Genomic DNA, 23,592 nt, shown 5'->3' with positions numbered 1-23,592 from the left:
TGTACAGCTTAGACGACGATTAAACCGTGGCGACGAGGGGCGAATCGCTAAGGCTAAAGTAAATACATATCTAAACAAAGTAAAACCGTACCGTCGAGAAAACTTTCCGCCGTAGTTCAGCTGCAGTTGATTCTTAGCCTCTTCAATTCGACTTGGAAACAAGGATTAGACTTGAGAGTTCGTTGCGCAAGAGCGCGTATGTCTTCGCGTGTACAATCTCGAGATATCCGAATGAGCTCCCACAAGGCGCCTCCATTGACCATTTCCTTTGAGTTGATATCTGGAATCGAACGATATGCAAAGTTTTTTACGTGCATAAAAATGTTTTAGTCGTGTTTTCATTGCAAAAGATCATGTGAAACGAAAAGGTCCTACCGTGTTGTGCTAAATGGCAAAGGGCTAGCTCCAAGTGACGCCTAATTGGCGAGGCTTCGTTATTAGCATTCTGCACGATCCAGGGAAGGATGCCGTCTTCTATTAGAACTGACTTCCCGCTCTTATTCCCTGCAACGATTAGTGAAGAATCGAGCATAGAAATAGTTAGTTCATCTGTGGTGCTAAGAGTTTAGGCTAAAGAACTGACTTCACCTTGGATGGATGCTCTCGATTCACATTTAGCAAAGTTTGCGATTCCACGAGCAACTTGAGCCAGAACATCGGGATGCCTGCATCTAACCATCCCGAGAAGCGCCCTGATGCCGCCTTCAGCTCTAAGCTTCGCTTGCAACTTTTCTGTGGACATGAAAGCAAAGTTTCACCTCACAAGTAGACTTTTGAATAATTCGACTTCACTTTCAATGTATTATTTCGACAGTTAATGCTTGTGAAAAACTTTACTGTCAGGATGGTGAGGAAAGGAGTAGAGAGTGTTGCTATTTACCGTTTCCACAAAGATTGGCGAGGGCTCCGGCAACCATTCGGAGCGTCTGAGGATCGTCTGCCTTGGCTGCTGTCAGTGACAACAAGCTTATTCCTCCTTGAGACATAATGAGCTCCTGGTTGGTTTCTGCCAAAGATCATCGTGAACAAATTTATAAGTTAGCGGCGAACAAAGGTAAAAAATGGTATTTGGTAGTGCACAACTAAATCCTAATAAAGCCGACGCAATTTACCACTCATTGCAAGATTTGCAATTGCCCCAGCTGCAACTCGATGAATTGTTTCGTCATTGGAGCTTCTTAGAAGCATAAGCAAAGATGCAAGTCCGCCAGCTTCGACAATTTTCTCCTGATTCGATTCTGAAAATTGAAACAAATATTCGTAAGCATCAGAGAGGAAAAATGATATCCTAACATCCCTAGAAAAAGCGAGAAAAAAATACGACAAATGCGAAAAAGAAAAGGAAAGTATTTTAAGTAATACCTTCTGCGGCAAGATTAGCAACTACTTTAACAGCATGAATTCGTACATCAGCATCTTCAGAATCGAGTAATGACAATATTCTGTGCAAACCCACTGCCGGAGTGTGGTTGGTATCAATAAATAGGATTTTAAAAAGAAGACAGCCAATATGTAGTGCAAAAGTTTGAAGAAAGGAATTAGAACAGCACCTTGTTCAAAGAGTTTCACCATCGAAGCTTTCTCTCCATCTCCAGAATTTCTAACTTGTTGCGGCTTGACCTGAGGACTGAGTGTGTCCAAGGGGCTCGGTGCATTTCCAATGGAACTTCTCTCAAGATTTCTGCTTGACTGCAAAGTTGTACAGAATGAAAAAAAATAATTTGAAAATTGTTAAGCAAAAACCTATTTCAAAACCATAGGCGTTATAGTTTTGCAAGAAAAATTTTAGTCACCAAAGACTGTTTGTATTACAGTGGAAGACAGTAAGGATCCTCAATATACAAAAGAATAATTCTCATGCAATTCCTGATTATCATTGAAGCAAAATTTGCTCTGACTTGTGATATTATGATAAATGCCCATCAGTGCAACACATGTGACAAGTTTAATCTTTTATTATTTTCAATCCACCAAGAAAAACAAAACACAATCGGCAAAAGGAGCATTGGAATGGAGAGGTTTCTAATATAATTAGCTATCAACTAAGTGGTAGGAACTGTATCGTATGAACCATCTGATGAACGTTCAGATTCAGCAGTAGTAGTTAGCGGATAATTCCTACTTAGGTCCATAAACCCAAAAAGCTTTGAAATGTTTGAAAAAAAAAACATTAAAGAAATATGGAAAGAACAGAAAATATGGACACTTATGGGACAGATGGGAAATCAAATGAAAACGTCTTGGTAACATTTATGGCTGCAAAGTGCTTACCTCATCTGCTTCGAAGCTTATTTGCAATAGCTGACTCTGTAGCATTTCTATTTCTTCTTCAAGTTTTGCCTTCTGATGTTCTTCATCTTCAAGCATTTTGCGTAGTTTTAAAAGTTCGGTATTTCTAGCACCCTGATGGAATAAACTAATCAACATTAGAAGCCAAGATAGACATTGAGGAAAAAGGAACATTAGGTACCACACGTTATGAATAAAAATAGTAACACAGCAAACACCTCTGTGTTTTTTAACTGAACCAGCTGATTCTTTAGATTTTCAATTTCTGCTTCAGCAGCTTTTCGCAAAAGAGTTTCATTCTGAAGCTTTTGTTTAATCTCTGCAACTTCACCAGCAGCTATCAGCTTAGGCTGCGGAGTAACAGAATTCATTGTAGCACATTCACTGCTAATAGCCAGGTAGTTCACAAAATAAAGAAACTCGGAAGGCCTACTATCCAAATTATCCATTTCCTCAGCACTTCACATGTATCTCTCTTCTATAAATTGTAGCGTGCTGAGTCCTATTACAGTCTCATGTATTGCATTATTTCATCTTTAAATCTACTACCGTCTAAATGTCAATTCGCATTCAGAATCTGATTAAGAATGTACAAGTGTTTGCCATCAAGGATTTAAATACAAATTAAAAGTTCAAAACAAGTTTATATCACTCACAAAATCGATTGCTGCACAAGTAATTTACTTTCCTTGAAGACACAAAAGCCACCTAACTCTAAGGAATTCTGTGTTATGATTGAAAATCAATGTCATCTAAATCTATCAGCATGAGGAGGCACAACAGTACAGTTTTACCACCAACCCTTTCTCGCAGGCCTCATTTGCTAAATAGTAGCAGATTTGAATCCTTGATGATGAATAAAAAAAACTATAGCTAACATGCAAAAGCAGATACATAATCATGCGGTACCTCTGAGTTTGATTTATGATCAGTGCCATCATCAACTATACCTACTTTAACCTTTTGCGATCCATGGTTCTTTAGTTTTGCTGCCCATTGTTCTTCAAGCCTCTTTACAGAATCCATGTGCTCTTTCTGGGACTTCAGTTTCTCCTAGAAAACATCTCAATGAATAAACTAAGATATTGAGTAGGCAGTGAAGATCTGAACTTGTGCGTTAGTGCACATGTAGAAGCACAAACTGTAAATGAAAACAAAACAAATATTGTGTCGGATCTTTGTTTTGATTTACAGTTATTCTTCAAAAAATGCAGAGCATAACAAGTTTGATTGGATATATGGTGTCAGTTGTAATGTCATTTAGCAACAACCAGTAGATATCAAACCATAACTGCTTCCAAGATAGTAACACCAGCACAAGGGTCGAGCACTCGAAGTGGGCTTTATGCTCCAGAATTTCTTCAAATTTTCTAGAAGTATTACCGATCACACTATGTTCACACCAAGCATATGATCACTACTTCATCTAACTCCTAAATTTGAGACCATGATAGGATCACAGAACCACAAACAAAGGTATGTATGGTCAATGGTGTGTTCTTAGGAAGATACCTTTTAGAGCTTAAAAGCTTAGGGCGTGCTTGTTTATGTTTTCATACTTGTTTTTGAACTATGAGTGCTCTAGTAAAAAAAATATCAATCCCTATACAAACGTCAAATCAAACATCTATTTGTATTATAAACATTACATCAAAACTTATTTTCAATTCAAAATTTTTATTATTTCCTAAATAACCAAAACACTCCAAAGCACAGGAACACGCCCTTAAACTAGGTCGAAGGACATAAAAATTTCAGGAATAAAACAGAAACATGATATTTATGTCACAGATCTGATATGCTGATCATTTCTCATTGAGCTGCTATATGAGTTCCAGCCTTGTAGCATAAGTATAACTAGACATTTATACACTAAACAAGAAGCGGAAAAATAAGCAACAGTCCGCTGAACCAAGATGACGCCTCACATACCTCCAATGCATCAGCATATTTATGTTCCATCTCAGTGATATGCTTTTGTGCTTCCAATTTTGTCCTTTCGATCTCATCCTGAAATGCCTTTTGTTGTCTTTCAAGTTCTGCAATTAGTTTGTCCAACTGTATTTCAAGTCTTCGGGACAAACTTTTGTAATCAAATTCCTCTTTAATTTTTACCATGTTCTCCACCTTCATGGCCTGAAAAGACAAACATTAACCAAAAAAAAAAAAAAAAAAAAAAAAAAAAAAAATCTTTAATAGTATCCATCATAAAAAATAATTTCCAGATATATATAAGCTTGAATCCGATTATCAGCTCCCTCTATACAACAGGCAACTCTTCATCTTTTACGAATGATTACAACTCAACAATACATAATAACCATTTTCTAGAGAAGACATCAAAATTTACCCGCTGTCCAAACATGATGGTGCTGTTTGTCTCTCCACGATGGCGTGGTGACGGACCAATAGTAATGACCAATGAAGTTCTTGCTGAACCTGAAAATTTAGCATTAAGACCATGAAGACTTTGAATTTGAGCATAAAAATAGGATAAACAAAAGGCACTACGATGAGATTCTCACACAAGGTATTGTCATATATCCACGTGACCGTTGCCCTTAACAAATCCTACTCAACTTCAGAAAAGCTCGAGTTTCTTTTAATCATAAAATGTTTTTAAGTAAGATACAAATGCGATGGACATAGCATGCATGTTTTCAAAAAGACATTCAAGGAAACAAATTAGGCATGATATGTTCTACTTTATTCCATAAAGTTCAAGAAACAAATTGAATTAAATATTAATATGAGAATGAATATATAGTCATACCCATAAGAGAAAAAAAAAAAAACTATATGCTCAGTAAAAGGTGAAAATCAAAGATATCAGGGGAAACGTCCATTCATTGAGAAGTAAAGACAGAGAAACACGAGGCAGGAAATAAGTAAGTTGGTTCTCTCCCTTTTCTGAAATTCATCATTACAACGCTTTTTTTTTTAATACAGACTTTTTATTATCACCTCCAAATGAATCTCGAAGTAATCTTGTAAGCTTTGAATCGCGGACAGGAACATGTGCACTGTTCTCAGCCAAGGCATTGATACACTTTCCTAATGCACTCAAAGACAGGTTTATAGATTTAGCTTCCTCCAGCGTATGGCCTTCGCTCCCTGGCAATGAAAGGCAAAGAGATTGGAGGATAAAATGCCAAAGCAATATAGACTTTTACTTTGAACTATGATTCTCGCCATCTCTTGGATCAACATAAGCAGAGCAAGATATCAAATCAATAATATATGAAGCAAAAAAGAAAACAGCCATTCACAGGAGTTGTATCAATTTTATTTTAAAAAAATGTAATGAGTTTATGTGAAAAATGGCTGAAGATAAAAGGCATAGGAATAAAAGTTCCTCATATAAAACAATTAGCTAATAACATTATACTGATTGTCCTACAAAATTATGAAAACACCCACTGAATATGCATGAAGTGTGGCCATATTTTGTATGATAGGCTTTACAATGTAAAAGACCATGCACAACTTTCCCTTCCACATCCTTTATAACTCAGATCATAGCTGAAGTGATATGCCACATTGCTTCATTGCATACAACTATTCAGAAAAATACCTGATTTGTCAATTCGCTCGGAACCAGCAAGGTCCACAATAACTAGCTTGCTTTTTCTAACAATGGGGGGCTTCAATGACTTTAAACCCATGCTTCCATTTTCACTTGAAATAGAAGAATTCCTTCCTTTCACAGACCTTTTTATGTGTACCTGACCAAATATAGGTTTCAGCATGCCTGAACTTTCCGAAGAATTGGTGGAAAAGGCTATCATAAAGTAGGAATGTAATTTATTCACCATTAAAATTGCATGACTTCGTGAGGATTCTGTATTTAATTTTGTGTTTGCAGCAAAACGGTGAGCTTCGCCTAATTTAAGCAAATGCATGAAACTCTTATGATCCCTAATTTCGACCACAGTAGCTCCAGGTACAGATACATCTCCACTTTTGGGATCTTCAACAATAGATATACTATCATTAGCTGGATTAAGGAGATCTTGTATGGTTTCCATGTAGAGCTGCAAGATCACAAGACGGTAAATTTAGAGCTCACGATGTTAGGAAATAGAAGTGCAAATTGCATATGAATTGAGAATAAAATTAGGAAGAAAAAACTCAGTAAAAGAGTCGATAAAATGTAGTTCAAATGATACCAAAGTAAACATTTAAAGAAATCTCAGATAGACAGAACCTGCAAGTAAGAAACAGACACCAGATCATTTTCAGGTGATACTTCAGCCAATATATCCTCCATTGCACGCAACATTATTCCACGATCAGAAGCATCTTCTTCTCCTAGCCGTCCAAGTGTGTAGGTTTTCCCCGTACCAGTTTGCCCATATGCCATCACTGTTCCATTGTAACCCTCCAACACGCTCTGAAAAAAAATATAGATACATTACATACAATACAATAGACGACTCTTACACCCGTTGTAAAATCCAGGGTGGTGAACAAAAACAAAGAAGCCACAATTTTGGAGGAATCTTCTAAATAAAAAGGCAAAACCACAGTGCACTAGACTACTTTATTTTTCTTAACACATGTAAGATATCTTATTCATGATAGCAAAGACAGTAGGCCAGAAAATAGACAATGAGGCGGAGAAGAATTTAAAATATGGAAAAAATGCACGGGATGTTAGATTCTCAAGACATATAACAGAGCACTGAACATAGGGTATGCTGCCTATGCACAAACTTAATTAAGTAAAACTAGCAGCATTATGAATTCCATAAAAAAAACATTGTTTTATCTATAATTGCAAAGATCTTCAAATAAAATTGATCATATCATCACCGTTCAATAATGTACAGAATCAAAGAGCTTTTGCACTACAACATGAAACAGACCAAAAATAATGCAGAGAGGTTGGACAAATATGAACATTGCAGAATTTTGCTTTGATTTGGGTTATTTACTGCAGCTAATTGCCCACATGAATAGGCAGTTATTTCTCGATATAAATTGTGCTAAATAAGGTTACACATGATATTTCCCTACTTATTATATATAATTCATTGAACCAAGTAATCTTTTTGCTATGAACGCAAAAGAATAATATATTATGAAATCCTTTTGATGTTTAATATACCATCTATGCTCGATGCAGAAACTGCAGTATAAAAATGTGTTTATTCATAGTTCCCTTCAGAACTTTAACAGTGTAATCAGCAAATACCGCAAGTTATGTGTACCTCCACTACGGGCTTTGCTACAACTTCATACACCCGCTTTTGTGATGCAAACTCTGTTAGAATTTCATCAAACTCATAAGTATCAGAATCCCAATTGTTCTTCCGAAGCTTCAATCGTTTGAGCTGAACATCCAAGAAAATCACAATCAGCGATTGGGATCTAATCAAATTCTAAATGGCCAAACCAATAAAAATCTGATAACAGCACCCAATTACACCCATAAAAAGCATTGTACCTCTGGCTGTGGTTCCACGCAATCTGCAAAATCAGCATCTGCAACCATCTCTTCTGCATTTCGAGGCCTTAATCTGACAGCAACTCTTACTCTTCCAGAAACTGTCACATAATTCAATATTTACCATACAAAAAAAAAAAAGAAAAATCCCAAATCTTTTTCAGAAAACTAAATAAATAAAACGAAATATGAACAAAATGATCATATATGTGGGAACTCATTAGATCAAGGCATTTAAGATCAAATCCATATGTTTCCAATAGAACAATCACAAAATAATCAATAAATGGAGAGCCAAATCAATCTCTCTAGATCACCCAACTTAATGATGATACAAAAAGTATATGAATTTATTAGAACATTATAAGTTGCATGTGCACAAATAAACAATAATTTAGCATAAAATAAATTAAATTGAACAATCTCATACTAAGCTGCCTTAAAAAAAAAAAAAACAAACAAACAAAGAACTACCGCCACAAAAGCATCGCAACATTAATAATGGCAACAATTTCCTCTACTCCAACACAAAAATTTGAAGATCAAGCTTAGACATTCTTCCACAGTGTACACACGATGCATTCAACAACGAAGGAGTCCAAATTCTTCCAATTCGAACAAAAATTCAATTTCTGGGGGGCTACCTGCAGAATCGTCTCGGCTCGAGCTCGAGCCAGTGCTGCTGCGCCTGAGGCTGGAAGAAGTGACGCTCGGCAATTGCGCCTTTGATTTCAACGAAGAGTACTTGGAATTGTGATTATCAAACTTCACTGCACCTCCTCTGGTGCTGGTGCCGGTGCCGCCATTTCTGTAGTAGCTATTTGCCGACATTTTGTTGACGATTTTCTTCGCATTATCTGCGCAATGGGAGAAATTGTAGGAAGAAAAAGGTTGGAGCTTTTTGGAGAAATATGGTTGAAAAATAAATTATAATAATTCAGACCCAACCGATAAATTGAAAGCTGCACTGTAAAAATGGCGTAGAATAGGCGCTCCAATCATTACATTATCCCACCAAAGCCTTGCTTATTTTTATATATATATATATATATATATATGTCTTTTTCATTTAACAAATAATAATAATAATAATAATAATATTTTCCCACTTAAATTGTGGTCTTTAGCTTAGCACAAGCAATTAAAAATTATATTACTAAAAATAATTATATATAAAAATTAAAATAATTACATAATTATTTAAAATTAAAAAATTATAAATTATAAATTTTAAAATACGACTAAAATATATAAATTAGACGAGAGACGTTGAGTGATAAAATGAAACTTTAAAAAAAAAAAAACATTATTATATGAATTTAGTTGAAAACTTTTTTGTAATGGGAATAAAAGTTATAAAAAGTGACTAAAAGTTGGAGCCTTAGAATTTGAATTTGTAAGCTTTTGGTAAAAGTGTGGAGCCCTAAATGGTGAACCAATATTTCATTCAAGACTTTAATTAGTAAGGTATTTCTCTATTCATAAAATATTTGTAAAAAAACAATAAAAATAATTAATATTTTTTTATAATTTGTGTCTTTTGTTCAATCGTAAATAATTATAATAACTAATTAAATCTCGATATGAGGCATCGAATATATATTAATTTTCTAATATAAATATTACTAATGTGATAAGAACAAAGAACAATATCATTCACATTAAATATGTTCGAAATTGTTATATATTTAATATAAAATCATCGTTATTTATGCTATACATTTATTTTAATTTTTATTTTTTTTTTTGGATAAATTTAATATAACGTGGTCTCATTCAAGAAAGTGATTTTGGACAAGTCATTAGTGAAGAATTTGATCGATATATTGATAGAATTCAAATACGTTAGTAACTTTGCGGCTATTTGTAACCGTACTAATTCGATCATTCTTATCGCAATACATTACATTGATATAAAAAATCGAAAGGATCTTTTGTCATTGTCATGATCATTAACTTTTCTTACAACATCACTTGTAGTAAGAATCAATGCACCAATAGATCAAACTTTTAGCAAAAATTTAGGATGTGTTTGAACGTGTTTTTGGATGTTGGAAGTCGTTTTCAACTATAAATCTTTTTGATAGAAAAATATACTTCACTCAATAATTTTAATGATAGAAATATTATTGTAACTTTTAAAATATCATTAAAATACAACTAAACATTACATCCAATAAAATGTCATTAATTGTTTTTAATGTGAAGCCTTTTATTTTAGTCTTGAAATTCATAGTTGCAAATGAACTAATTGCTAAATAGAATATTTTATATGAAAATTTTGTATTTTTTAATAAAAACTTATTGGGAAAAAAAAACATTGTTTAAATTAAATTTAATTTATTTAAAAAATAAATCATTAAATGTTTACTTTTATATTATACTATAAATTAAATTTATATTCAAAATATTGTATAATATTTATTTATATCAAATCGAAAATTACACAAACAAACACACCCTAAACATGAGTTACTTAATCTATAAAAAGAATTCATTAACAAACTTACATCAATAAAGTAGTTACAATTTTTTGTAAAATTTACTATATTAACTAAGAATATTCATTTATTAAAGCATTTTTGGTCACATCACTATATCAATCCATGTTTCATCACACTCTAAATTTTATTTTATTTTTTTTGGGAAAATTCATTCATTTATTTATTTATTTAAAATTACAAGAAGATTAAACATTACTAATAGAAAAATTGTACAAATTAAAATTATTATGGAGTATATAAAGGGGGAAAAACAAAAGGACCACTTAAAAGTGCAAACTAATAGATGGTCCAAATTGGAGCACATGCAATTTTCATACTTATATATATATAGGCTTCATTTTTTATTTTTTTTTTCATAATATTATATTTTGACTCTTTATATATATATATATATATATATAATTTTTATTATTGTAATTTTGTCACATATTTATTTATTTATGTTTTTATCGTAATCATTTACACGAATGACGATTAACTAAAAAAAGTGATCATTAGAGACAATTATACGATACAAAAATAGTAAATTTCGACTCTATTTTTTCTCTTATCTTATTTTTAATTATATTTATACAAATGATGATTAATTTAAACTTTTGTAATGTTAGTACATAAGAAAAATGAAGTGGACCATGAATAATGTTATTGTACTAAAATTGTCACTATTTGCATTACAAATACAATACAATACATTGAATTTAGATGGGGGCAAATGATTATGTACCTTTTATTCTCTTTTGTTTTTCACTCCCTTTGTACATACAACTCATCTCTTCCTAATTGCTTTACTTCTTTTTGTTGTGGTACATATGGTAGTATAATTTTAATAATTTAATATTTTTTCAATTTTTATTTATTTATTTTGGTTTAGAATGTTTTCATAAGTTTATAACATTACAAAGAAAATAATAATAATAAAAAATATATATATATATATATCTGTTCCAATTGTTTTTTTTTATTATTTTCACCGTCCCACTTAAAAGTATTAATTTTGTATTATAGTAAAATAATTGTATACTAATACCAAAATACTCTTTTACTTTTACATAAATTACGATGAAAAAACACCGATTGAATCAATACTAGAGAGTATACTTTGTATGTTCATTTAAAAGTAACCGTCAAGAAAAAATCCAAAAAAGGGAGAAAACAATAAATTGAAATAATTCAAAGATCGGTGTTCATTGGCCAAAGATGAGCTCCAAATTCTGTGATGATATTCCATACAATAATAGAGATATTAACATTCATGATTGAATCCAACATGTTGGTTCGAACCAAAAAGGACGATTCGACTTATGGCCAATGACGAATCAAATGTCTTTCGGAAGGGTATTTGAGTTGACAAGCATTCAATGAAACGGTTTTGACGTAAGATTGTCGCAAAGTGGTCGAATTGATAATATATGAAGTTAGCTCAAACCACGACTTTAAAAAAATAAAAAAATAAAAAATTATTGAGTACTTTTAAGAATTTTAATTTTAAAGAAATGTTCAATGAGACAAGTTTATTTCAATCTAATAATAATAATAATAATAAAATGAAGCTCATAAGCTGAATCATTATATTAAATGAAATATAGATTTATATATTTTAATCTTTGTTGTTTTTAGGTGAAATGGAAATTGAATCTGATGTTTGAATAAAAATAAATAAATATTTTATTGAAAATAATAAAATTGTATAATAAATAAAAAGTTTTGAAAAATACCAAAAGGGCATAGGGGTGTGTAAATTCAAGTCATCTATAAATGGCATTCATTATATTATATTTATATTATTCATCACAATTGTAATTATTCTTTCCTGTTGTAATTTTGCCCACATGATAGGGCAACTCTGAGTTGTCATCCTAAGTACCATAAATTCAACAACCATATTGTCAAAAAGTATTTCAAAAAAATAAAAATACTAAAATAATTATTAAAGAAAAAAAAAATGTAGTTGAGAGAGGTGGAAAGGCTTTAAAAGGGTGTGAAAATATAGTTGGTTGTATTATTAGTGTTTGATTATTATTTTTTAAAATATATAATTGTTTGAATATAATATTTTATAAATAAAAAAAATGTATTTTTAGATAAAATTAGAATAGTTATTCAATAATAAAACTTAAAAAACACACTCATTATTTGTGGATTGATAGAGAAATTTCACATGATCTATTACTTTCTTGCCCTCAAAATCATTACTTTGCCCAACCAAAGTAGAGGAGGAGAGGGGGCCCTTCTTGCCATGCCCTACCCATGTTTTTATACACACTATATATAAATAAGTGTATGCATATTTATTTATTTACTTTTTCGGATAGCGACTGTGAATTCTCGTATTATAAAATATATATATATATGTTTATTGTTCTAAAAAAATAATTTGGTGGTGTGAGATCTCATAGCCATGAGATTATGGATAAAAAACTTTAGTTAAGAAAAAATAATACTCGCTCCGTTCTATAAATATAATTTTAATTGGGTTGAGCACGAGATTTAAAGAATATTGATATTATATTGGTAGTTGATAAAAAGTACAGATAAGACTTTTTTATCTTGTGAGTGTATTAATATAAAAAGTAATGACAATTGTGTAATAATAATGAAAAAGTATGAGTAATTTTATGGTTATACGATTATTTATTGAAATAAGACTATTGTTTTTGTAAAGAACAAAAATGGTAAATAAGATTATTATATTGAGATGGAGGAAATAATAATAATAAAACATATTGCTAGTTTTTAATAGTTATATATTATTATTTTAGAACATTCAAATAATATTAAATTATCATTAAAAAGATACATAAAGATAAAGTACTATTGTTATTTTAAGTTAGATAAAACTAATATATATATATATATATATATTCTTGTGGTGAATGGTATTTTACAGCATATTTAGTGAAAAACGTCTCTTTAGAAATGATCTCATTTTGATTACAATTTTTTAATGGATAATTTAAATATATATATTAAAAGGGATCCAAAAATTATCATATAATTATATATTAAAGATTAAAATCTAGGAAAATATATTATCATTCTTATGATAAGATATTGTTCAATTTCTACTGTAAAAATTATGTGCATGGTTTTAATTACACTGTCTAATAAATTTTATATAAAACATTTTATTATTTATATTAAAATACAGCTCCTATACTCATTATTTATTCAAGTTCATATCTAAAATATCTTACACTTTTACAGAAAAAATAAATAAAATTCAACTATCCCCATTAATATTCTACTTTTTAAAATTTATAGACCGTAGCAAAACACCTATTTTCTATAAATGTTTCTAAAATATAAAATTAATTTTACATGCAAAAACAAAATATTATTTACGGGAACACAACCGAAATCACAGAGTAAAAATAATGCATAATTCGACGAGCAAAAAACAGTAGAAGATAATTACTCTGAGTTCGGCCACAGTCGTAGAGTTGCTTTAGTATCCATATGAGGTTCGCCTCATTATTCGCATGAATTCCTCGGTATTTACCTCGCCATCACCTGCACATTTTCTCAAACATAAACACAGCACAATGTAGTTCAAAATAGTCGAGGTTTTATTTTTCATCCAAAATATCATATTCAACGTTGCTTTCCATCAAAAGATTTAAAAACCAAAATAATCGACTCTTGTTCTTTTGATAAGTGATGGAACTTTTGCAGCAATTTTTTATTTTGAAACAGTAGTAAAGCACAATTACCTGATAAGTTTGAAGTTAATTTAAATATAGCATACTTACTGTCGCGATCTGCTTCGGCAATCATGTCCTGTATCTCTTTTTCAGTGAAGTTTTCGCCCAATTCCTTCGCTATGCGTTGGATATCAGCAAAAGAAATCTTTCCCTATATTCATATGAAGAAGGATAATAACTCACTGAATGAATCGGAGAACTGAGGCAAATGACAGCACAAACTCACATTTTTATCTTGGTCGATAATGTTAAAAGCTTTCGAGAGCTCTTGCTTGGTGTCCCTCTCTCCGAATTTGGCAGTCATCATGTGACAAAATTCCTCAAAATCGATTGAACCACTGCCATCTTTGTCTACTTCAGCTATCATTCGATTAATTTCCTTTACAAAAAGGAGCAAAATGATCAAACTATGTGACAATTAACAAGAAATTATTTCCGGGAGTATTTCACTAATCTCACACCAAGAAACTCCTAAACTCTTCGGATATTAAAGCTGGCATTCATTGCGAAATAAAAAGTAAAGTTTGGGGCCAAATAACAATCAACTAACTAATTATGAACACTAATCATTATTTCACCATAAACTACACTAAAGACTACTCAACATCTCAGTTACCTCAGATTCTGAGCTAATATAAACAGCAACACAACAAAAAAGTAAAACATTCTGGAAAAGTCACGGCATTCTACACATGGTTTTCCTATCAAAAGCCTAAACATCATTACTTGATCTAGAAGGAGCATAATAAGATCTATCTTGTGAACTATGAACATAAAATGAAGTATTGAATAGTATCCCCTCATTCAGTAAATGCATTAAAGGAAAATGCAGTTCAGAAAGTTAATCAAATTTTCGAGTCTTCATATTGGATAACTACCTCTTCAGACATTTCAAAACCAAGAGCCCTGTAAAAGAAACCAAGTTGGGATTATACTTGGTGTTCGAACAATCAATGGCTTTAAAGCAAATTTTACAAAGGGGGCACCTCATTGCAACATTCAGCTCTTTGGCATCAATGGTACCTGTATGTGGTTTCAAAGACAACATACCCATTAAAAATGAAAATATATAATCGATAGATATCACATTACATATTAATTATTCAATACCAGATCCATCAGTATCAAACAGTTCAAATGCTTCCTTTATTTCCTGTCTTTTGTGGGCAGTCAAACCTTGATGACGCCGTCTAGGTATATCAATCCTGGTCATGCCTCTGTAAAAAGTTGATTGGAATTTGGAAATAAAAGCAACAAGAACAAAATGAGTTTTTAAATGATGCAAAAAGTATCTCATTATCACCAATATGGTATAGAACATCGATTAAACACAATAAAATAGCATACCTATCAGGGTTGATATTATTCATACTTCAGAAAACTAAAATGGCATATCTATATTAATGGTTGTGCTGAATTGCAACACATGATACAATAACAAACAACGCACCACAAAGTAACGACAGACAACATATGATGTGTTTTAACACAATATTAATGAAACATATGACAATTGCCCTCACATATCATATTACCATTGATCTCATCACACTAAATATGTGCATACAGAACTTGATAATTGAAACCATGTGATCTCTGCCTATTTTTTTGTGACTATTTTGTGCTGATTATAGGCAAATTAATATTGTGATTTACATCATTAGATGCCATAATATTTACTTCTCTTTTTTAATAATATGAAAATGGTTTATTAATAAGAATTGAAATTAGAATAGTTCTATGTGACACCCTGGCCCATAAGCCACGCGCATGGAGATTGAAGATTGGCGTCACAGGTCAATACGAGTCCTCGCGCTTTTGACCTCACTCACGCGCACCCTGGAAGCACCCTGGAAGACTTCACAAGGTCACTCATCCTCAAATTACTCTAGATCAATTATATTGTTAATATGAATAGTCTATTCAATTCATTTAACCTCTAATCAACTTCGGATGGCCTAATACTGGCTCATCCACACACGGGAGTTGGCCAAGCAACGACCAAACTCCGTAGCTATCACATCCTCCCCCGCTTTAGAATGCAATATTAACTGTTAGACCCGTCAATAGTCCGGTCTACGACTGCGGGCTATCGCAGATTGGCTCTGATACCCACTGTAACACCCTGGCCCGTAAACCACGCATAGCCGGCCGTGTGGGGATTGAAGATTGGCCTCATAGGTAAACCCGAGTCTTTCAGCACAATCTTGTCCTCACACATTTAACTCTATAGAGTTATTTCAATAGGCTTTCGAAAATGAACATGCACATTTGTGACATATCTATTGAATCCATTTAACCTCTAATATATACCGGCTCATCCAAATTATCCAAACACAAGAGTTGGCCGAGATAAGAACTTGATTTATACATTTCAAATAACAAATATGTATAAAGACAGTCACAAAGGTAACTTCAATCGCACAAAAAAAAGAAGTACGAAAGTATTAAGATTAAAACCAATTCCAACAAAGAAACAACCCGTAAAAGAATGTACACAACCAACAAAAATTATGGTCACATGGAGCATACTTCAACCGATCATATCAAATCTAAAATCAACACAATGAATTACAACTAACGTCAAGCAATTCAAACCCTAAATACCATAGCAGCCGCCAGCCGGCGTTGGAAAATCGATAACGGGAAAATTGTCAAAATACTGTGAAGATTGAACTTACAAAACGAAACTGTAGAAGAAGAAAAAGATAAGATGACGGCAACGGCTTCTCTGTAGCTGTCTTGGACGAAGCGACGGCGGAGAAGAAGAAGAAGAAGAAGGTCGGAAATGAAATTCAGAATTTGGAAATTTCGCAGACAAACAAGGCGATGACGACTAGGAACGCGCAATTTGGGATGGAAAACACAAAATATTAAAATAATAATAATAATAACAAATATGTATGGTATAAATATATTAGTATAAAATTATTGGGTTGGATTTGGGCCGGGCGGGTCACGTTAAGTGTGGGCTGACCCGATTGAATTAACGGTCATACAAGATAGGCCGTTGCGATCCACCTTTAAATGGGCTGAATAAACAAAAGTTTTAGGGTGTATATAAATTTGTATTTTAATTAGAAATTAATACTCCCTCCCTCCCCGTCAAATATGCATTTGAGTTTTCTACTAGATTAATAAATAATAGTATTTTAATATTTAATGAAAATATGTAATAAAATATTTATAATTTAAGTAAAAATTAAGATATTTTGATATTATATATGATTAGTTTTACTGTGTGAAATAAATACATTGGCATGAGAAATACGAAAATGGTAAAAAAAAAAAAAAATAGTTGAGTTGAAATTTTTTTTAAATTTTTTTATCATCCAAACTTATTCTATTTTTCTTTTTAGTAAAAAAAAACAAAATTCACATTTTTTACCTTTTTTTTACCATAAACAAAAAAATAATAATCTATTTTACATATTTTTGTTAAAATTTGTGTAAAATCAAATGAACATAAATTTACACAACGGATGAAGTATTTTTTACAAATATTAAATAAAATATTTTTCAACAGATCATGGAATTACAAACAAAACAAACACTTGAATTTTTATTAGTATAATAATTATTTCATACTATATAAATATATATTGAGTTATCCTTTAAATAAAAAAAGTTAAATTATATATTATACTATCTTTTAAGAAATAGATTTCAAATAAACAAAATTATTTTTGATTTGCATAGTTTCTAATAAAAATATACTTATATATACTTACAAAAATTATATCAAAAAAATTATTTAGACTAAAAAAAATATTTTTATTTTTTGATATATCTTTTATTTAATATACTATATATACTTACAAAAATTATATCAAAAAAATTATTTTGACTAAAAAAATTATTTTTATTTTTTGATATATCTTTTTTTTTTATGTCTTATAATCATTGATATATATATTCTTTTGTTTCGAGTAAAACAATAGATGGACGAAGTAGTATTTAAAAATGGTTGATGGATGTGAATTGAGTTTATTTGGTGTTGGTTTGACACTAAAATTTTAATTAATATTTTAATATTATTATTGTTAAAAATCATACAAATACTAAATAATAATAATATAAAATTAAAATTCAAACCAAACACACTTATTATATTAAAAAAATAACAAAAACTCACACTTAATATATTAAAAAAAAAAAAAACTCTAGCCCAAATCCTTCTGTAGAAGAGCAGTGAAAATTTGATTTTAAATGAAATATTTAAATTTAAATACTCCTTATTATATGAATTTGTAATAAAACGACAGAAATATCCAAATTAATATTCTATAATATAAAATTAATAATATTTGTATAATATATTATAAATTATAAATATATTTTATTATATTACCTAAATGATACAATTGCTAAATAAAAAAACAAGAATAATAGTATTTTTATTCAATGTTCAAAAATAATGTATTTATTATATTAAGTGATAATACAATTGCTAAATTAAAAAATAATAATAATAGTATTTTTATTCAATGCTAAAAAATAATATATTTTTATTTGTATTATAAGTGATTATTATATTGGATTGTAGTAAATAAGACAAAAATAATATATTTTAAATTGAAAGATTATTTATTATGTTAAGTAAGTAGTACAATTACTAAAAAAAAAAAAAAATTAGTAACATTTCAATAAGGGAGAGAATATATAATTAACTTTCAAATATAACAAAAAATATATATAATTATATGGCTGGATGAGGTAGTTAATATTCCCTCAGTCCCTTAACAATTTATTCACTTTTCCTTAACAAAGTATTTTTTTTTTAGGTAATAGTGTTATCTGCCTAACATTACAAATATCATTCTAATTTACAATATATTATATAAATATCATTACCTTTATATAATACAATAGATTAATTTAATTTTTTTATATATTCTAATATAATACTAGGGTGTGTTTGTTTGGAGGTTTGGATTTTGAATTGGGATTTGAATAGTAAAAATTTTGAATTTGAATAATTGTATGATGTGATATACATAGGTGTTGATGTGATGTTTGAATGTAAAATTGATTTTTAGTATAATATAAAAAATGAAAAATAGGTGTTTGATTTGATGTTTTTGGGGGAAAAAAATTGGATGAATAGTAAAAGAAAAATCCAATCCCTCAAACAAACACACCCCTAATATATTTCTAAAACTGCATGCGAAAAATCAGACTGAGGGTAGTATGAAATATAAAGAATAGGCAATAATACCCTTAACTTAAAAAGGTATATCATTTCACACTTGCTGATAACAAACACATATTTAATTTAAAATTTTTTATCCAAAGCTTCCAATAACTCTAAAACTGCAAACAAATGATTTAATAGATAATTGTGACAGAGTTCAATAGTATTTAGTATTTAGAAAATATAAACGAGAACAGTAAATAATTATATATATATATAAGGAATTTTTATGAACAAATAGTATTAAATAAATAAATTAGAAAGTTAATAACTTCAATACAGCTATTGCTTTACCAAAAAGCTAGTAGCAGTCTAACAACAATTCAATTTCACAGAGGAATTCAAAAAATCAAACACAATCACCAAACGGAAATCAAGTCAGGATTCAATTTCTACTTCAAAATAATCATGTACGCATAAATTTGAATGTTCAAAGAAAGCAACATAAATCAAAACGTAAGCGAATTCTGCACTATTACCAATAAATTTCAGATCCTATCTTCAATTTTATCAGCCTTAACCACCGGATTGGTTTTGGCTATGCTCTCCTTTCCACGAGCTTTGAAATCAAACGTACAGTCGTGTTTCTCAGCATACCTGTGAACGCCGCAGAAAGTTCCGCCGCACCGACATTGAAACCCTAGCACGCCGACCTTTTTGTTGCAATTACCGCACCGATTCTTCACCACCGCCTTCTTCTCCTCGCTGACCGCCGCTGGATCCGCCGATTCACCGCCGTCCGCGGCGGCAACCGCCGACGACGAGCCAGTCGATACATCCGAAGAAGCGTCTGATTTTCCAGATTCCGGTCGGACTATTTTCTTAAAAGCTGCTTTCGCCGACGCCGCGGTCTCTTCCTCGATTCGCAAATCTCGGTAGCACTTTGAGCACAGCCCCATCGTCGCCGCCGCGCCGAAGAATCCGCATCCGTTCGCGCATAGAGAAGGCTCCGAAGGCTGCAATCCTGTGCCGTCGCTGATCTGATTTCCGTCGGAAGATGCCATTGCCGATTGGAATTATCAAAATCTTGGGGAAGAAGAAAGCGAGAAATCGCACGCTAAGATGATTGAGATACGGTAACAATCCGCTTTGACTCGGACCTTTTTATAAGCATATTTTTCAATAAAATTACCATTTTGCCCCTATATTTGATCTAAATATAGGGATCGTAATGGAATTTAAAAAATAAGACCGACTTAATTGACACGCTAAGTTTCGTATTAAAGGCAATTAAATTAAGAGGCTTTATTCACACACCATTTGATGAAGGCAAAAGGACGGAATTGCCACTAATAAGTGTTGTTATTACCCGTGTAATAGGAGGGTAGTTTTGGCATATGATTAAAATTTTGGCCAAGTCAGTTGCGAATAGCTTGAATAAAAATTAAAATCTGTTATGGATACATATATAGCTCTATTTACGGAGCACGTTTATTTGATACTATTCATTTTTTAAAAAAATATCACATCAATTATATTTTTTTCACAAAATATCAAATCAAATACTAATTTTTATTTTTTTAAAATTTTTTTCCAAAAATCCCTATCTAAACAAACTCATATTTTTAATTTTTATACGATTTTATATATATATATTTTTAAAAAATATCAAATTAATATTTATTTTATTGACAGTTATATTATACCAAATATCTAGTTTGCTATTATTTCTAAAATTCCACAAAATCTCATTACCTTCAAAATTTTTATATAAACAAACTCATTTTTTATTTTTTTTTATTTTTATGTAATATTTTAAATGATGATAGATATTTAATATAAGATTTTGAAAATAAAATATAAAGAATTATGTATGATAGTCGTGTGTTTGTTTGGAGATTTGACTTTTGGTTTGAAAATTAATATTAAAAATTTTGAATTTAATACCGGTATAATAAAATATAAATAAATATTAATATAATAATTTTTAATATAAAATTAATTTTTAATATAATATGAATACTTATGTTTGATTTGATGTGTTAAAGAGAAATCTCTTTAATAAAAAAATAACAATTTGATAAAATTGTATAAGAGAACACATCTATTACTGATTAATTAAATTATATATATTTCATATTATAGGCAAAATCAAACTCGGCTTTGGTGTATCGACTTTTTTCGATATAATATTTTAAATAAAAACATAAATATTCGAATAAAATTATACGTAATACTCCATGTCTAAGGTATTTTGTTCAACATAATATGTAATTTAGGTAAAATATAATTCATAAATAATTAAGATGTACATTAACAAAAAAAAAAAAAAAAAATTATTGTATAATAAAAATAAATATAAATTAAAATTAAAATAATTCAGTACATAATTTAATTAAAATTTAAAATATATAAAAGTTAAAATTTTAAATATAATTAAAATATATAAGTATATTTTAAAAAATAACTATAAAAAAAATATTAGCAGCAAAAGTACGACAAGCCCACTGTCACCCATTTATTCGAATTTTGTTTTAAAGTCAATCTATTTCATTTTTTTCTTTCGGCCCATTTGAAATGCCCAATTCCTACAAAAACGTATAATCCATCCAACAAATATTTTATAAAATATTGATTATATTTTAATTTATGGATCATGCTCTAATCACATATAATAATAATAATAATAATAATAATAATATATTTTCAATACTATCTTACTAAAAAAATTTATGGAATCACATTATCCAATAAATTCTTGATTTTATTTTTCTGACACTAAGATCATCCGCAATGGAGATGCCCGGTGTTGGGTATCTTCATTATTTTTTATTTTTTATTACCCACGTCACTTTCTCTCTGGCACTTCAGCGGAGATACTCTATTCTATTTTATATTTGCAACAAAGATACTTATCCTAATTTTTTGATAAATTTTAATTTTCATATTATATATATTATTTTTTAATTATAAACTAAATAAATTTATTATTTAATATAATTTTATATTATTTAATTACTTTAAAATTTATAATTATATTTTATTTAATAATTAAATTTATTAATATTGATTTGTTTAATAAAATTATATAATATTTGTATTTATATATTTTAAAATTTAAATTGATAAAATATATTCAATATTGGTATTATCTCGTATAATACAAAATATTATGAATTGTAAAAATATTATAAAATTTAAATATAATAATCAATTCAATATAAAATACAAAAATAAAATATATATATATAATATATATCAATATATATATATATATATATATTGGGACACATGCCATATAATATATAATATATATATAAATTGGGACACAGGCATTTGAACAATTGTTGGGAAGCAAGCATCCATCCATTTTTAATTTTTTTTTTTTTAAATTGTGACGTGGGGCATTGTGGATGGTCTAAGAGTTTGTTCTTTATTTCAGGCTGAAATACATGGCGTGTTTTTCCTACAATTTTTAATAAAAGATGTAGTATTATTTTTTTTTATAAAATATTATTTAAATAAATATTTAAATTAATACTTTAAAAAAAAAATCAATTTCCAACTATAACCAAACACACTTTAAATTAGTCTCAATAATTTAATTAAAATCAAATTTGCAAATGGGCTCTAAGAATGCTCAATTTGCACTTGATTAGGATGACAATTGGGCCAATCCGTTATAGCCCCAATTGAAAACATATTATTAACTTTATAATTAATATTTTCCAATTTAAAGTATTTATGATATATTAGTAATATTAAGGTCATTAATATCGAATTAGAAATATAACGCAAGAGATAATAAAAACCCTTTTTGTTTTAAACAGTGTATATTAAGATCGATAAAAATTTTTTAAAATATATATATATATATATATTTTTTCTACTACTCAGATAATTTTAAGTTTGAATCGAATAGGCAAATCGATCGTTCACTCCCATTACATATAAGTCAACAAATTGTTGATGAGATCAACCTAGAGAGTTGCCATTGTGCGATACACTCGATCATCTCAAGACTCCGAAAAGAAAAGCACCAAATATCTCATTCTCTTACATACATACATATATACATGTTTGTATGTATAATATGTAAGAATTCCATAAGTCTCATGCAAGAATTGAGTAGTTTTTGGCTACCTAGCTATTAGTTGTAGTAGTAAAACAAGGCATAAGTAGAGGAATATTATTGAGTGGCTCTCCCACTCTTCAAATCCGCCATTATTATCTTACCATTTGCACATATACTCGACATACAATTACACGCCCATATTGTAATACACTGTATTTTCGACACAGTTTGTCCTTATCTGTATATATATATATATATATAAATCAAAAAGTTATATATTTGAAAATTATCTCAATGCAAATACTCTTTTTTTTTTTTTTTTTACGTTATTGGTAAACTCGGTAAAAGATGAAAACAAATATCGTCAATTCTAAATTATAAGGTATTATATATATATATACTTAGACATAAAATTACACACACCTTTTAGTATATATTTT

At 29.8% G+C, this 23,592-nt stretch overlaps 3 protein-coding genes across 3 annotated transcripts; all 3 read right to left on the bottom strand.

Moving 5' to 3' along the window:
* Positions 1-86: 86 nt before the first annotated feature.
* LOC127243229 (kinesin-like protein KIN-UB) lies at positions 87-8,569 on the bottom strand. The gene is made up of 19 exons (XM_051263140.1): positions 8,383-8,569; positions 7,739-7,839; positions 7,503-7,625; positions 6,497-6,682; positions 6,102-6,323; positions 5,864-6,014; positions 5,254-5,403; positions 4,640-4,728; positions 4,222-4,425; positions 3,199-3,342; positions 2,508-2,639; positions 2,272-2,403; positions 1,551-1,689; positions 1,363-1,455; positions 1,113-1,238; positions 881-1,006; positions 589-732; positions 376-504; positions 87-280 (listed from the first exon to the last, which is right to left on the bottom strand). The coding sequence occupies exons 1-19, from the start codon at positions 8,567-8,569 to the stop codon at positions 117-119; spliced, it is 2,742 nt and encodes a 913-aa protein (XP_051119097.1). The 3' UTR covers positions 87-116.
* Positions 8,570-13,507: 4,938 nt separating this feature from the next.
* On the bottom strand, positions 13,508-16,832 carry LOC127243231 (caltractin-like). The gene is made up of 7 exons (XM_051263142.1): positions 16,625-16,832; positions 15,054-15,160; positions 14,930-14,966; positions 14,822-14,849; positions 14,170-14,322; positions 13,992-14,094; positions 13,508-13,752 (listed from the first exon to the last, which is right to left on the bottom strand). Exons 2-7 carry the CDS (start codon positions 15,154-15,156, stop codon positions 13,688-13,690), a joined length of 489 nt encoding a protein of 162 aa, XP_051119099.1. The 5' UTR covers positions 15,157-15,160; positions 16,625-16,832; the 3' UTR covers positions 13,508-13,687.
* A 2,674-nt stretch (positions 16,833-19,506) lies between these two features.
* Positions 19,507-20,227, bottom strand: LOC127243170 (zinc finger A20 and AN1 domain-containing stress-associated protein 1). Its single transcript, XM_051263058.1, has one exon. It carries the CDS (start codon positions 20,139-20,141, stop codon positions 19,626-19,628), a length of 516 nt encoding a protein of 171 aa, XP_051119015.1. The 5' UTR covers positions 20,142-20,227; the 3' UTR covers positions 19,507-19,625.
* Positions 20,228-23,592: the final 3,365 nt, after the last annotated feature.

Source organism: Andrographis paniculata, unplaced genomic scaffold, assembly GCF_009805555.1.
Source record: "Andrographis paniculata isolate CXL003 unplaced genomic scaffold, ASM980555v1 Contig95END, whole genome shotgun sequence".
NCBI lineage: Eukaryota > Viridiplantae > Streptophyta > Magnoliopsida > Lamiales > Acanthaceae > Andrographis > Andrographis paniculata.
The sequence above is the reverse complement of the archived record's forward strand: the minus strand, read 5'-3'. Positions and strand labels throughout refer to the sequence as shown.

Coding starts and splice junctions, on each gene's coding strand:
- LOC127243229 (XM_051263140.1), bottom strand. CDS start 8,569: ATGTCGGCAAATAGCTACTACAGAAATGGCGGCACCGGCACCAGCACC. Junction 4,426..4,639: donor CCATCATGTTTGGACAGCGG/GTAAATTTTGAT, acceptor TTGTCTTTTCAG/GCCATGAAGGTGGAGAACAT. Junction 2,640..3,198: donor ATCATAAATCAAACTCAGAG/GTACCGCATGAT, acceptor GTTACTCCGCAG/CCTAAGCTGATAGCTGCTGG.
- LOC127243231 (XM_051263142.1), bottom strand. CDS start 15,156: ATGACCAGGATTGATATACCTAGACGGCGTCATCAAGGTTTGACTGCC. Junction 14,095..14,169: donor TTATCGACCAAGATAAAAAT/GTGAGTTTGTGC, acceptor ATATGAATATAG/GGAAAGATTTCTTTTGCTGA. Junction 13,753..13,991: donor TGCCGAAGCAGATCGCGACA/GTAAGTATGCTA, acceptor GAAAATGTGCAG/GTGATGGCGAGGTAAATACC.
- LOC127243170 (XM_051263058.1), bottom strand. CDS start 20,141: ATGGCATCTTCCGACGGAAATCAGATCAGCGACGGCACAGGATTGCAG.